Here is a 16795-nt window from a genome sequence, read left to right as displayed (position 1 = left end):
GCCACAGAGGCTAAATTTAATATGGCACTGCATTTACTGTGTTTTTGACTGTCACCTGCTCAGTATTTTTAACTTCACGCTGCATTGTAATAACCTGGTGGCACATACTGCTCTTCATCATTTTGAATCTGAGATACTCTAGCTGTCTGCCAGCCTAAGTGGTATCATTTCATGGAAATTTCATGAACTGTCACATGGGTGACAGTTTTTTAGGATACTGAATAGGGGAAGGGAAAAGCATCAAAGAACTGAATTTCAGCTCAAAGTTTTCTCTTTCTCTGTTTTACAGGGTGCAATGGCAGCCACTTACTTTGCTTTAAACCGAGCACCTCAGGCACCAAGGCTGGAGCCTGTATTGTCCTCCAATCTGGCTCAGCGGCGAGGCATGAAAAGACTTACCTCTACCAGATTGTAGCAGTACCCCCAAAAGGCCTCCTTGAAAACCCACAGTTTATTATTTGAGAAAATCATCTTTACTTGGCTAGCAGAACTTTTTTGGACAACCTGCACATGAAATTGCCAGAATTAGCAGAAGCCCATGTAAGGCAAAGTTCTCATTTGCTACATCTTTTCTTTTACATTCCAGCCAGGGTCCTGAGTTTAACAACTTCACAAAGATGTGCCAGTTTTGCCGGTAGCTCTGTTTCTTTACTGAGATAAAGCCAAATCAAATAGACAAGCTCCATCCTTTCCACCGTAGGAAAACTATTTTTGAGTCTGTAAGATGTTCCATGGGAACAGTTTTCACTTTGTTTCTCAAGAAAAGCACTTTTTGCTATGAAGAACACAGTCGAGTTAGAATGCTGTTCCACCATGCGTCAGGATGAAGTGACTTGGCTGGTCACCAGTAAACGTCTGCTGATCTCCACTCACCCCAGGAAGAGTGAAGGCTGCAGAGACACATGAGTAATACCTTATCTGAAACAAGTGCTGTACAACATGAGGTAGAGAGAGCTGGTGGTGGTGGAAATACCTTCTGTTTTTGAGGAATCTTTTGCACTTTTCCCCTGCCTTCTCTGGAATGAAGCTAGCACCTCTCAAGGAGAGTGTGCCACCAGCTCTGACTTGCTTTAAAGTCTCAGAGAGCAAAAAAACCTCTGAGCAATTCGATCTTCTGAGGAAAAGAATGGGTCTTATGAGACTGTGGGAAGGCATTCATGTAAAGCAGCATGAGTAGGAGCCTGTGGATCAGGCAAGAGAAAGGTGTCTGGTCCTGGCCAGCAAGCAGGTCTGGGAGGATTAGGTGAGGGGGCTGGGGAACCGAACTAAGGCAGGGAAAGGTGCGAGTGGCTTTGAGGACAGTGGGCAAAATAATCCAAAGGCAACTAGTGTACAGGTGGCAGAGGGGCAGACTGTGACTCCCTCTCAAAGCAGGGGACAGTCCCCCTTCAGTGACTGACACAGAAGACAGTGGGTGGCGGGACTGCCCAGGGGCCAAGGGGGTGGATGCAGCCGTGCTCCCACAGCATCCCCCAGTGTGCTCACCGACAGCCAGAGTGCCAGGCTGGAGCCAGAGAGGCCATTTCCAGTCATTGCTCCCTGCCCTCCCCTGGCTGTTCACCCATGTCTGCCTCCATCACCCAACATTTCATGTCCCTGCCTGGGTGTTCTGCTCTAGCAGAGCTAAACTCCCCATGCCATATGTGTGCAGAGAGTACCCACTTCTGAAGAGCTCAGCCAACTCTGTTACAAGCTTTAATAATAATAAATTATGAGGAGAAATGGGAGGATGCTCTGCTTTTATATTTATATGAATATGTACATGTGTATTTATATACATATAAAACAAAAATTCTGTGCCCTAATACCTGGATTTTCCAGGTCCAGGGAAAGAAAACTTTTGTTGAAATGGTCTCTGCAAAATGGACATTTTCTCATTCCCTGGTTTCAAAGAAAGCAAGTAAGGTTTGTGGTGCCAGATGTGAACTATTTTTTTATTCTTTTTCTTACCCATCTTGGCTTATTGGTGGTCACGAGCTGACCAGGATTCTTCTTTGTACTGCTTTTGTTAATTTTTATTTTCTGAGTGAATTTTGTCACCTCAGATGCTTTGTGGGAAAAGTTACTGTGCTGTGATGGCTTTTTTCTGTTGTGACAGGGGAGAAAAACAAAAAAGAAAAATGTGAACATGGAGCTTCATATGCTAGACATGGTAATTTTTGCTTGCTGGGTAGTTTGTGCATCTCGGTGCTGAACCGGAATTACCTGATCACTGCCTCAGAGTGTCCAAGGGGCTTCGTTTGCTATAGTAATATTCTTCCTAAAACTGTCTTTGCTTCAAAGTTGACTGAAGTTTGTTTGTTTGCATTAGTCTATTTTAAAATTTAAATTAATTCTTAATAATTTAAACTGATATTTAATGTTCATGTGCTGTGCACAGAGGATTGCTGCAAAGTAGCTCTCCTTGAAGCCCTTCTCTTTTCTAAAATAAAAAAGCTGTGAAACTTCACACAGAGGCTGAATTGGCTGGGACTGATGAGTGCAAATGCTCAGGTGGGTGTCTGTGCTTGTGTACACAGCAGCCCACAGTCTCTCCTCTGGCTAAGCTGTGCTCAGTGTCAGCTTTTTGCTGCCTTTAGAATTTTCTGCTTGTTAGAAGTTAAGTCTCACACATCTCTGCTAACAGCACGCCATGAGGATATCCACTGGCAGAGATGTCCTGGCCAGGCCTTGTTTCACTTGAAGTGACTTCTGTCCTGGAAGAAGGCAAGATGGGCAAAAGAATGCAAAGGGCAACTTGGAGGGAGGGCTGAATTTTCTGGAGTCTCAGCTGATAGGTGCTGTTTTAACAAAATGTATTTTTAATGGTCAGAGTACTTGTGTGGTATACGGGCAGAAAGACTGTTGAAAATATTATGTACAGTTTTTGTCTCCCTCTGAGATTTCCTGGTCATCTTCCATTGCTTCAGTTTGCTTTCTCTCACAACCATTGGAAAAAGTCTAATTCCCTCTAGATATACTCAGTCTTAATTCTTCAAGCATTTTTTTCAACTGAATATTACTGTAGGCCAAGCTTACAGGATGTTGCTCTTCCCAAAGTTTAAGGGTTTTAACCACCAGCTATGACCACAGAGACACATATGGACTCATCCATCCTAACGCTCATTTATTACTTTAGAAGCCTATAAATAACTCTAAGCCCATATATACAGTGGGCTTTGTTTATTAAGGTTTTTTGTCAGTGCATCCAGATGTGTGCACATATGTGTCTGTATGTAAACACATGAACAAAAAAGGTGCTGCCTCACCTTATCCAAAGAAGGGTAGAAGTGTAGTCAGAGGTTGAGGTGATACTCAGAGTGTTTTGTTCTGCAGTGTTCTTTGAAATCTGTCATTGATAACGGTAATGATTCCTCTGGGTGTAGAGAAAAAGGCTGTGCCCATTCATGGAAGAAACTGCCCCATCCAGCCTCCCCTCTGTCCCAGATGTGCATCCCCGTGCACTTCCAAGGGCAGATCAGTCTCCCCTCTGCAGTCCTGCCATGGGAGCTGCTCTTCTGATGGTTTTCTGACCTGTTCCAGTCAAGTGAATCCAATTAAACCTTTTCCACTGTCATTCTTGCTGATTTCGTTTGCTTGGACTGAAATACAAGAACCTCCATCAGCGAATCCAAGGGAGGCAGAAAGGGAGGAATATGCCACTGGCAGTCATTATTTCAGACTGATAGCACCCACTGCTGCCCCTGGCCCAGCTGGATCCAAGAGAGGATGCTAGGCTGTGGCCTAATTACTGCAATGGCTGCTTGTACACCAGCATCTCCTTTCTAGACTCCTGGCCATGGTATAGCTCAGCAATAAGCACTTCTGTTTTTCTAGGAGAAAACTGAAAAAGGCTTAGCCTCTCTCTGTCTCTCTTTTTCTCTTTATATAACCTTAAGAGAGTTCTACTAAATGTTATGTTTAAACTCCTGAAAGTCTAAAAATCTCTTTGAATTAGAACATACCATCTTGCAAATTTTTAATCCATAAAGTGACCTAGTGCCTTAGGCTATTACAAATATTATCTAGTCCAACCACCCTGCTAAAGAAGGTTCACTTAGAGCAGGTTGCACAGGACCATATCCATGCAGGTTTTGTTGTTCACTCCAGGAGAGGAGTGTTTGCCCAGCAAGAAGGAGGCATATCCCTATATTTTGCAGAGTTGGACCCCACCTCTGCAGCTCCAGGACTCTGAAGAAGCCAAATGGCTCTGATGAACATCATGGGAAGCATTGCCCCAGTTCCTACACAGCATCACAGCTTGTCTATATGGCAGAGGTGTGGGAGATGCTGCTCAAAGGGTGAACTGGCCCCTGCCCCAGCCCCTCATGAATTTTCACTTATTTAAAATCTGCTTAACTTTTTCTAAGCAACTTTTAACAGCAGATAGAATTTATAAAGCCTAACTATGACAAGTGACCCTCACAGACACGTTTTCATAAATCTCTACATTTGAAAAAGAAGTCTACCTGAGAATAGATTCTGGTTTGTTTCCTCAGGAAAAAAAAAAATCTTCAGTTCCCTGAGAGCCCAGGGTGCTGGGGATAGCCCAAGCACAGAGAGCTGAGTGAAGGATATCTTGTGTGATATGAGGTCATCACATCATATGTCACACTCTTACAAGGTACAGATTGTGTGTCTCTGTACTTCATCTAACCCTGGATGTAATACTGGGCTCCCTTTTCAGCCAGACCTTTTCAGCTCTCTCCAATAACTTGCACCCAGCTCTGGTACCTCTGAATACATCCAAACATCAGTCAAGTATGCAATTGCTGTGTGTCTGTGATGTGACTTATGACAGGCTCATCCCCTATTCTATGGTGGGTTTCTTACGCTACTGGTCTACTGAATTTACACCAGCCATATGCATGTGCTGATACTAAAAATGGCAGGCAGTCACTTTCTCTTGACTTCAGCTGCTCATCTGTCCTTTCACACCTCCCTTAGCCAGGTCACCACGGGGCAAAGCAAATGTTTGTGCGTCAGAACAAATGGCTGGGGACAGGAAGGCAACAGTCAGTTTAGCCAACAGTGCTGTCAACACATTGGAGTGGCTACAAGTTCAGTGTCACCTGTCTCTCTGTTGCTGCATTATGCTGAGCAGAGCCCAGACGTGGCTCAGAGTCCAGGCTATAAATGATGTGATGTTTCTACAGCAGCAGGTTCCCAGTGCCAAGCCCTGTGCACAGAGAGGTGGACAAGTCCAGGCTCCTGTAAATTTGCCACAAGGTCAGACAAACTCCCTGTAACCAGAAGGTGTAGGGCCACAGATGGCATGTCATGGGGAAATAATGTTGACTGCATGTATTTTTGCTACCATCCACTTAATAAGAGTGATACAAAAAAAAACAGGGTTGTGGTTTTTTTTTTAATAATCTATTTTTGCAGAGGAAATTCTAGATTTTGGGGCATGCTACAGCTTTCTCAGTCCCTAGAAGGAGTAGGGCAGTCAAACACAGAAGATACAGGAGATTACTATAGCAGAAAATATATTGTAGCTTTCACTGGAAAATTATTTTGAAGCTCTCTCTTAGGATGTGTGTATCAGAAATGCCAAAGCAAATATTTAGAAGCAAAATTCTCTTGTTGAACATCCAGAAATGCATTTCTAAGAAAAAGCCACATGAGCTCCAGGTTAACATACCTGAGTCCTAAAAGACAGACAGGCAGCACAACTCTTCAGATATTCTTTACATTAAAATAAAAAAGCCTAAAATAATAAGATGCTTTATTATAGTTCATTAAAAAAAAAAAAAAGTGAAATGTGTAAGCCAATTTTTCTTTTCATCTTTTCAAGTATACATAATTTTCCTTTAAAAATGTGTATTTTTACCTCCTAGCTGACTCTGATTCTGAAATCTTGTGTTGCCTGCAGCTAAGCTGCTTCTCAGTTCCTCAGTTCCTGTGTGGACACAGTCCCACACTCCTCCCTCCATGTCTGTCCACAGCAGATGCACGCAGTTGTACACCCTCTCCTATTTTGAAAGTTAGCAAAAACATGAGAATTTAAACTCAGAAGATGAAGTGAAAAGTAAGGTTCTCTGTGTGTGCAGCAAAACTAAAACTCATTCAGGTGAAGGGTGGATTGAAGCCTATGCAGAACAAAAATGTTACAGAGTAAATAAAGTTACAGTAATTCTTAGAGCCAAATTTTATCTAAACTCTCTTCACAGATTTTCATGAACCTAGACCTTGGATTTCCAGGTGCAACTGTTTGACAACCCATGTATGTCAGCCAGCATCTGATCATGCATGTCATCACAAAGCTTGCACATGAAAATATTTTCCAGCCCAAAATTTGGAGTCTAAAGTTAAGAATTTGGCCCTTTTTGTCATCCCATATTGTGTAAGCCATAATGTTCAGTGTTGAACTGCTCAACCACTACTTGCCTTGGTATACATAGTTACAGAGTCAGCTTGTGCTCCACTATGTCTCCTAAATGGATGTTATGGACATATTTTTTAGAGATGCTTTAGCCTGAAAAGAAAAGGAGAAAAATGCATGCCCTCTTTGAGAAAGGCAAAGTTTGAAAGGAGAGGCTGGAAAATATGCATTTGAAGTGCAGAAAACAAAAACCAGTTGCTAAAAGATTGTTTCTGATTTGCTACTCAGAGCCAAATCTTGCTGCCTTCACTCCTGTGTTAATTCCTCAATCCATGTGCACTTTCAGTGACTCTAGGGGGAGAGCTCAGAGTCAAGTCCTCTTTGCTTTTGCAGTAGTGGAGTCTGGCCATTAGGTGATGATGTGTGTAAGGGGTTTACTTGGGTAGTATTAAATTGACAAAATATGAACCATGATCTAGCACTTTGTTTACAGGCTCCATATTCATGTTTACAAAATGATGATTTCTGAGGCTCACGCTTTTTATGTTTCCTGTATGAAAAGGGCAGCCAGTGTACAGATATTTGTTATGTTTACCAGCGTTTCTGAATAGGTTTTTTTTATAGTACATGGTTTTATGAAGTGTAATATTTTTATAGCAGAATGATGATCTTTGGACTTTCTATATTGTTACCTACAATTGTTTGCAAACAAGCTCTTTGCTCCCTTTTTTCTGTGCACTGTATCCCATGTTGCTGCTGCTAATGTTGCTGGCCTCAGCTGCTGCTGCCCCACCATGACGTGGGCTGATGGTATTGTGAAACTGTGCAAACTAACTTCAAAGAGCTGTGATTGTGCTGAAGGGCTGGCTGCATGCTGGGTTCCTCCTGGCAGGAGGGATGGGGAGCTGTACCCTACCAAGGCAAGAGTTTACTGTGGGTGGCGCCCAAGGAGAAGCCTCAGTGCTCACCTTTGTCTGTATTCTGCCGTTTTGGTTTGGCATGCCCATCCTTTCCTTTCTTTATAAGGAAATAAAAAGAAAAGAGAAGCAAAAAGGATCCTGCTTGTTATTGCATAATTCCTTTCCAGTCCCCAAGCACTGGCCATGTTTGAATGCCATGTGTTGGTCACAGTAAAAGCACACTGTTACCTGTTCAAATTATACCTGGAACTGTTAACCTCTGTGCAGCCTGAATACTCAAACGTCTCTTTTGGGAAGCAAAAAGTGAACCTTCAATGCTCATCATTCACACAGTTCACCCACTAGACAAATTTAGGATTTCAGTACCAGACAAATGAGTGCTTTCACACAAGCTGCCTCAGCATGATTTCCCTTGCCCCCTTGAGATGTTCCAAGGTGCCATTCCTCTGGAAACTGCTGGTCTCTGGCAAGCACCCTGCATAGCCTTTTCCATTTGCTGGACTTCCTAGTGACCACAAAAGCAAAATCAACTCCTCCTACTTTGAGGGTTTGGTTCTGCCTCCCTGGCAATACATCTGAGCCTGCACACAGTTCCACTGGCGTTCACATCTGGATTGTCATAGACCTGGCAGCATCACAAAGGTGGTGAGTCTGGCTCCAGTTCCTTGCAGGAACAACATGTGGTACCAGAGATGAAGAAACAGCACATGATTTAGGTCCAAGCAAGCCTAACCGAGCAAACTTGGACTTCAAAAATGTTTGTAGGATTTCTGGTCTGACCATAGGCAGTCTCGTGCCTCTTTTCTCCTGCCAGCTGCTCCTGTCCTACTCCCACTTCTGTCCTTCCTTTATTTTCTCTGTTCATGAAAGAAACTTCCTGCTCCTTTAGTCCTTATGGTCCTTTATCACTGGGACATGCATGTCCCTCCCCATCCTCTTCCTCTGTACCTCAGCATCTACCATGAGCTATTCCACCTTTCTCTTACCATGTTTCTGCCCCACAGGTCCATCTTGTGTGTTTAGAGCCTCTTCTGGTAGGAAGGCAAATAAATCTGCTACACCTGTCTTTATAGGCCCAGAGGTTAAAAAAGGAGGCTTCTCTGGAGAGCCACAATTCTATACAAAAACATCCAGATAGGAAAACTGAAGAGAAAAAAAAAAACAACTATCCAGGCTTTCTCTTCCATTCCCACTTCTAATTCCTCTTGTAATATGACCATGACCAAGAATGAGCAAAGTTCATCCATTGTTGGACACAGATTAACTTTTCAGAGGACCTGGTTAGGAAGCCATGGGTCATGCCAGGTCCTTGGCAGGCAGAGGACAGTGTTTCTCTCCAATGCTAGAAAATTAATAAATGAGATATCTGAGAGGAAGGCTTTCCAGAATATACTCAAGTGCCTAATCAAGACACAACTCTTTTAGGAAACTTGCATTGGCAAGCATCTTAAACCTCCGCACATAATGAGAAAGTAACCATGCTTTTTTCCCCTTGAAGTACGCACTTGTTTAAAATTTAAAAAAAACCAAACAAACCTGTAGCCAACAACTCCCCTCCCACTTGGAATTTTGCTCTTTAGCTAACATTCATTTCTTTCTTGTATCTTTCCCCCCTTTCATCCAATCCCAGTTCACTTCACCCCCTTTTTATGTACCCACAACAATGTACCATGGGAATTGTCCCGAGGCTCAGAAAGTCCTGTTATATGCCTGAATAACATCGGCAGTACAACTGCTGGCTGAGCGCCTCAGGCAATACAGCAGGGCAAACAAGAGGCAGTAACAAAAACAACTAGTGCTGAAGACTACGAGAAATGAAGATTTTGCATTGAAAGCTGTGAAGAAGAGCTGAAGACAAGGATATTAGGCTATGTCTAGCTTTTCAGGATAACTTCAGTGTTATTCAGAGTCTGTCAAAGGTGCCATACTCCAGCTGTCTGGAGACAAGATGGAAAAAAAGGATTATCTGTCCATTCATCTAGATGGACAGGAGATCTTCGTTTTTTTCCAAACAACCAAAGCTGGCCTGAGATCAATTCCATGTTTCGTTGAGGAAATTAACTTATTAAGAGGCTGGTGACTCACCATCTGTGGTAAGCCTGTGCATTGTTTTGGCTTGGCACACTCCTGCCTAATTGATTCTTCCTGTCCTTCAGGGTCTGTGGTCACTGGTAAAAACAGCTGCAGCTGTAAAGCCTAACTCTTTCCCTACTGTAGAATTTTGCAGCTTCAATTTTAATGCTAGTCTCTTTGCTAAGGCATGCAAAGGAAGACTAGTGATTTCCAGTGCATTTACCCAGACTTTCCAACTGTCATGTTGTTGTCTGGGCTCTTGTCTCTGTTGTAAATTCTGTTACAATCAGTTATTTGCTTTACTCACCATTTATTTATTTCACCTGTCGGTACTAAAACAATTTACCCGTTAGGAACATCAGCTGTTACAATGGAGACTTAAACACAGAGAACAGAATTAACCTGCCTTTCACTTTAGGGAAGTGATAAGGGTGGCCCATCAGCTTTAAGAAACTCTTGGCAGTGCTGATCTTTTGCTATCTGGTCTCATTTCAACCACCAGTCTGCTGCCAAGGTAAGAAAATATCATGCAACCCCCACCATTCAAACCTCAAGTGTAATTTTTAAAATGGCACCAACTAATGTAACTTTAATATATTTAAATGGTCCAGTGTTCAGATGCAGGAAAAAAACCCCCAAAAACAAACCTAAATGCCTGCCATATTAAAGATCCTGATCTGTTCAGCTTAGCTTGGAGATGGCTGAGAGGTGACTTGATTATTGTCTACAAGAATCTTCACAGGGAGAAAAATCACATGTTCCAGAAGCAGATAGAGAAAGAACAGAGCACAAAACCAGGCAAATTTCTGGGTGCAAAATTCATGCAGCTGCAGAATGGAAATAAGGTAACTGTAGTTTCAAAAGTGAGGCTGTTGTTCATTGGAATGAAACCTAAAAGGAGAAAAGGGGCTTGTCATTCCCCCTGTATCACTTTTAATAGTGTCCCTTAGCAGACAGAAGGTTAGTACAGAAGCAAGTGGATGACCAATAGCTTGCAGCAATCTGGAGATCAATTTTAAAGGCTTGTGATGCCTCTTTGGGCCTCAAATATGGCATGCATTCATATCACCCTACCACAAGCAGTTGGCACTGAATGTGCAGATCAAGACTGATGGATGAACTCCAAAGATCAATTCAAAGGTTTTTAAGCCACAAATGACTGGAAAAATCAACTTTCTCTGTTTAAATGTGTATCTTTACTATGGTACATGTGAGAATATTTGCTGTCTTTTGACAATATAGAATATCACTGAAATTTTGTGATATTTATAACTACCTACAGTGTTAATTTAGAACAACCTGTTCCGCACAGTTGGTGCTATATGGTTAAAACCTGTAACCAGACCAGGCAAATGGTGTTCCCTAAACATAATAAAAACTCACTGCCTTAAAATACAAATAAATTATTATAGAATTAATAGTGCATTAATCCTATGAACCACAGAGGGTCTTAGAGAAATAGATGTCAAACATGAGTGAAACCTTTGAGGAAAAAAAAGTAAGATAAATAAGGCTTTAATTTCAAATGAGATCTCCAATTATAATTAAGCTTTTAAAAGAGAGTGAAAATTAGACCACAAAATCTTGAATTTTTACAATACCAGGGCCTGGAACTGAGTGGCAACTTGTGAACTGACTGGCTTTATACAGCTTCTGAATATCTATGAGATGTAAACTGAGAGACATATAGAGGGTGCAAAATTCTAATGGAAGGAAGGATTATCTAATACAAGTATAAATGCTGTTCCTAATAATACATAGTGACTGTTAAAGAAGGTGCTTCTCCAGGGAAAACACTACCCCACCCCTCACTTCAGCTTCAAGATAGTGAGCATTAGCAATTCCCAGAAGAACTGTTTTTGGTAAACCTAAACACTAAGGATTACATCTAGTGAGACTTCTTCCAGCTCTGTGACAAACAAGCAGCCTCCTTGAGGAATGATATATCAGCAATTTGTGCAGAGCAGCCACTCAGTAGGGAAATGCTGCATAGCAACCTCCTTCAGGGCACCCTCCTGCAAAGTGACAGTCCCTCTTTTAGTCCAAAAAGCATTAAATAAGCCTACACTGCTGGAAGCTTGCATCACGCTCTCAGGAGGAGAATGTTATTCTGTGTGGGTCTGACCAACATCAGCCTAAGGAAGAAGCTGATGGGGTTCCCTGCCCAGATCTGCAGCAGCCTTAGTGAGTACTGGGATCACAATGTTTCCATGTGATGCAGAGATGATGCTCCCACTGCCTCCTCCTGAGCTTTCAGAGAAAAGAAGGAACTGCTTTCACCAGGTTATAAAAATGTATTTCTGCACAGCCTTCAAGAGGGACCATCTAAGCAAGAATACACCACCGAAGTCACAGAGCGGGGTCACAGTAAGGGCATTGATCTACTCCACAAATCTTCTTGGTTTGGTTTTGTTGCACTTCCTACTGTGTGTGAAAGGTTTGGCTTCCACTCTGCAAGGGCTAACACTCCCTCTGTGTGCAGGGCAGACACTACTGTCCAGCCCAGGTGCCAAGGATCAGTAGCTTTTGGATACAGTATTTAATTTATAAGGCACTTGGTGTGAAAAACAAGGTATCTCTTGTAAGAAACAAGATAGCTTTTGTGAACTGAAACTGCAGTATCACCAGCTAACATTAATGTTTATTGGAAAGATCAATACCCACATAAGGATGAATTCAGATGTCTGTGGGACACAGCATTTCAAATCTTTCTAATAAGAAAATATCCTCTCTACATAGTTTGAAGATTGTCTATAACCACCCAATTCAATCTGGCACACAGAAATTTGGGTACATGAGTCAAATGCATCCGTTCTTCTACAAATATACACACTTGACTATTTACTTTTTTTTTTTTAGTCTGTTAGGCCTTATGTAAACCTAAACGACTCTGTGCTGAGTCCTGAATGACTTTGTAGAACTCCACTATGACCTATTGCTTATTTCACTTTGATCGCAGTAGCGTTGGAAAGGACTTTGGCATGTTTACCCTCAAGTTACTCATCCTGTATTTATGCCCATGGTTTGTTTATACACTGTAGTCTACTGAAATTTCCCCCTTTTAGTCAAGGAAATAGGCCAAAGGTGATTTCAGGACCCCTGTTTGGATACACATCACCAATTCAGAGACCTTTGGCTTGCTCTAGTAAGTCAGGGACATCTTAGATACCATCTTGCTCTCACATTTCTTCAGTGAACAAGAAAAATGTCAGTCCATAGAGAGAAAAACTGACCTTAACTTTAATGCAACTGAGGGTACTGTAATTACACTGAAGTGAGCCCTGGTGTAATCATACATTTCTGTCTCAAATGTAATAATCTATTTCTATTCTTTTTTCTAGAATAAGTCTACCAATATTTGTGTTCAGTTTTCCAGTGGCAGTAGTTTAGGTGGTTGTTCTTTAACTGGGGAACGGCTGAAAGAGCAGAAAAGCACAGAATTGTACTTTTCTATCAGGAATGATCCCCTGCTCCTGGCCATCCTCCAGCCTCGCATAGGTTATTTAGACTGAGGAGAGTGAAGGTTCCAACAAAGAGCATACAGTAAGTTAATTTATTAGTAGCAAACCATGCCAGAAACCTATATTTTTATAATTTTCTACTAAATTTATACTATATACAGCTCAATAAAGACCCATGAGTCCTGAGGGAAAAATTACATAATTAAAATGACTGTCATTACCAGTCTCTCAACTTTGACACCTCACTTTCTGCCACAACCCTGACTCTATCCTTTTCCTTATAATCAGTAGGATGTTTTTATTGGTTCAAGAAGGACTTTAAGAAGGACATACAAATCTTGGGAGAAAATCAGTAATGAAGTTTCCTCATAAAGTATAAGTGTTTCATCACACACTTTGCTAGGCAGCAATGGAGGAAGCAAATCTCCTCCCAGCCTTACTTGAGAAATCTATATCACATCACTGATGTTCAGAAACTGGAAATAGCTTTTAAAACCAGAATAGAAAAGTATTTTTGCTCTCTCTCTCTCTCTCTCTTTTTTTTTTTTTTTTTTCTTTTTTTTTTTTTATATATATATATATATTATTCCTGCTGGATTCATCACCAAGGCAGGTTTCCCAGGATGAAGAAACCAACTCTGCTTTGCAGCCCAGTTTGACACCTGTTAGGAGCTACAGCCTACTCAGAGAGCATCACCAGCCCTCCTGTTCTGCTCCTCTGGACATGATAATTACAGCAATAAAGTGATTATATGTCATTTAACTCTAACAGAAGTTTCCCCAGCTAGGTGAAGGAGGTGAATTTTCAAGGCAATTTTACAAGAAAAGGCTCTCTTACCCCAGCTGACCTAATTTAGGAGTATAAAGTACAGAGTGCACCTGACTGAACAAGCAGCCCTCATCCCTTCCTTCCCAAACACAAGACAATCCTCCCCAACTGCTTCAGGGATACCAGTAATGCAATAATGTGGTACTAGAAGCAGCAGTTTGGTGCTTCTCACAGGGAAGTGGGCATGTCACTACTAAAAACGACCATTTATTGTAACAACTTCTTTCCTTAAGAGAATTTCATAAGTTAAAAAACAAAGACATTTTTAAAGGTCCATTCATTGAACAGTAATTGATATACCCATGTAGCCCAGTACCTGTATCCACATTACCAACTACAAGTATAAACAACTTGTGAATAAATCCATTAATCAGATTTTCCCCCACGTTTAAAACCTGCTTTCTTCTAAAGAACCCTAGCAATATAGCTTTATGTTTAAAAGTAGAATGTAAAATTATCTAATTTGAAGCAATATTATATATGAGTAAACTGCAAGATGAACTTCAGCCCAGAAAATGCCTTTAAAACACTTAATATCAGTCTTCATGACAGTAAAACACACATCAATATAGCCACCACTGCTACACAGATTTCAGCAGGAAGTTGGCTTATGGAATTTCAGTTTCAATTTTGTCTGTCTCTTTTACCATGCTGACTAATTGGAGACTGAAAGCAGCCTCATCACACAAAGGCCCAGCTGCCTGAAGGTTCTGCTGAACACATGCAGTGCTACTCATGCAGGGGGCCTCCTTATCTACAGCTGGTTGACTTCTAGGAAAAAAAATAAAAAAATCCCAAGAGAAAACTTGAAGACTAGCTGTTCTATAAGTTAAAGCAGGGGGAGGTACTGTTTGGGGGTTTTTTGTTTATTTGTTTGAGGTTGGTTTGGGGTTTTTCCCACCCTTCACACCAGGTTGGTTGCTGGCAGTGAGCCCAGCAGTGGGGAGCTGCCCCACCCTTGAGCAGCGTCCTCCAACCCTCGGGGCTGCTTCTCAGCCACCGAGAAAAAGAACAGCCTCACTATAAACCCAGCTGCTTCTCTGCCAGACTGTTGTACTCTGCTTCTCTTTGCCTATACAATTTTGGACATGACAGCTTTTCACAGCACAGAAACAGCTGTTTCCTATGTAATATAGACCAGAACCTAGAGCTTGTGTGGTTTGTACCTACAGAGTTTATAATAACAGAAATAACTATGCCAATAAAAGCTTCAAGGATTCAGCCCCGCCCATCTGTAATCTAATCATGACAGACAGGCCTTTTTGCATGTAAGGCAGGGGAAAGCAGTGATAAATGTGCCTGAAATGCTTGTCTTCCATGACAAAATACCTTAATTTTTCATTGTTATAGGTAGCACTCTTGCTTTAGTTCCTGCTGCCCAGCTGTTGCTTGGCTTGCCTTCCATCATTGTTAATCACAATAGCTGCTAATTTGCCAATATTTATGTCCTGGAAATCGAATTTTTTTTTTCCAGATCCATTCTGCATATTTTTTTACTTTTCACTTCTTGACTCTGTCCATTGCAATGCTCACATCATAGTGTTCTTTTGGCCATTCCTAAAGGAGGGTCTTTTTCTAGTGATTCAGTAGGACCATTGTCTTATTTGCAGGACCTCAGCTGTAAATCTGTTTTATTTTGCTGTTTGAACCTACTCCAGATCCAACCAGAACTACAGATGATGAAATGCCTCTAGCTCCATAATGTGCTATTTTATCCTAATTGATCAGGTTTTCCACAAAAACTGTGGATCTCTCAAATGATATATGCTGATTTTGTGCAATAGTGTACTCCATGGTCAGTCACAGTGAGAACTATTACCTCTAGAAGCTGCAGCCATATAGTTCAGCACTAAGTACTTCTGAATTTCAGAAAGTGTTTTTTAAAAAAATGTATCGCTTCTTCTTGGGTTATTTAGGTTTTAGGCATTTATTTCAGGGTTTTTTTAGACTAATACTAAAGTCATATTTCTACTAGGATGCCTTCACAAATGTGTCAGTACTGAGCATGCATTTTACAGATGTTATTCATTATTTCTGTAACACAGACTCCCTTCTTAGCATTCTCAGGTGTTCAATCTACTTAGTTAGTGCTGTGTGCTCCACAGGGAATAAAACTGCTTAAGCAGCATGTAGGGATAATGTATCCATAATCAAAGATGCAAGGAGGAATGCAAATGTCACATCAAGCTGTGCTCTCACTTGGCTCAGTTTGAGATTGCAGCTGATTAAATGTCATAGTGGCTCTAGTCAATCCAGTCTACCTACCATGAGATTTCTGCTCACTTTAATGAACAGGTATTTCATTACAAGGTCTAGGAAGACTGTCCAAGCAATACATCATTTCTTCACGTTTTTCTGCAACTTTGGAGCTACCACAGCAGGGAAATATTAACTCCTTCAGTCCTGAAGTCACAGTTTCTTCAACAATCTGTTTAATCGTTGTTCCCTTGTCTGTCAAGCAACATTCCAAATAATGTTTTATTGCAATTCTTTTCAAGATGGGAAAGGGCACCACTCTTTCCCCCCAAAGATGTTTGTTAAGAATTGTATTAGATACCTTAGCACGGATTGGATCCTGTAGATCTAATGTATCTAATGTATCCTTTGGATCTAATGTATTACATCCTTAAGCACTGATTTTATTATCAAGCTTAACTACTGCATAGCATTAGCAGATTGCACTGCAATGTTCATTATTGCCAGGCAGGTGGAACACCACCATGCATGTGCCTGCAAAGGCATGTCAAGAGGAAGACAGGGGATGCCTGAAAATGAGAAATATTGCAGGCTGCTTTACTCAGCAGCTGGATCTGAATCCACTGAGGTCAAGAAGTACTAATTCCTGAGGTGCAGTTCTGGGATGACAACAGGAAGTGCCATATGTCCCCTGTAGATAGGATGATTGTCCCTGCCACTCCCACACCCAGAAGTGGGGAATGGCATATAGAGACTCCCTTCTGAGGGAAACACAGCATTCATCTGAGGAACAGATCAATCATCCAACAGCTCACCTCCTCAGAGGGCAGAATTTAAGATACTACCAAATATTATTAAAGCTCATCCAGCCCTGGCTACCTTATGTATGTATCCTTGTGGGTAAAAACACCAGCCCTGGGTGCACTAGCACTGAGACTTGTGGAGCCAACAGTGGAGAAGTCAGGAATGCTCTCCTCCATCCCCCCAGGCACAGGCAGCAGTTCAGGAGAGT

The 16795-nt window shown here is 41.6% G+C and overlaps 1 protein-coding gene and 1 long non-coding RNA gene across 2 annotated transcripts in view; both read left to right on the top strand.

The window, feature by feature from the left end:
• Positions 1 to 1745, top strand: part of RPS6KA2 (ribosomal protein S6 kinase A2) — a gene marked incomplete at its 5' end in the record, with an annotated part of 154223 nt that extends 152478 nt beyond the window's left edge. The window contains one exon of the mRNA XM_083857269.1: positions 290 to 1745. Within this exon, the coding sequence (XP_083713395.1) occupies positions 290 to 415 (126 nt within the window). The 3' untranslated portion in view covers positions 416 to 1745. The remainder of the gene's footprint in view (positions 1 to 289) is intronic.
• A 6621-nt stretch (positions 1746 to 8366) lies between these two features.
• LOC310907986 lies at positions 8367 to 15469 on the top strand. The gene is made up of 3 exons (XR_014589756.1): positions 8367 to 9317; positions 9651 to 9811; positions 13368 to 15469. It is a non-coding gene; the product is annotated as an uncharacterized lncRNA (long non-coding RNA).
• The last annotated feature ends 1326 nt before the right edge of the window (positions 15470 to 16795 follow it).

This window comes from Zosterops lateralis (assembly GCF_965231275.1).
Source record: "Zosterops lateralis genome assembly, chromosome: 3".
In the NCBI taxonomy this organism is placed as follows: Eukaryota; Metazoa; Chordata; class Aves; order Passeriformes; family Zosteropidae; genus Zosterops; species Zosterops lateralis.
This window is presented reverse-complemented; position numbering and strand designations above follow the sequence as displayed.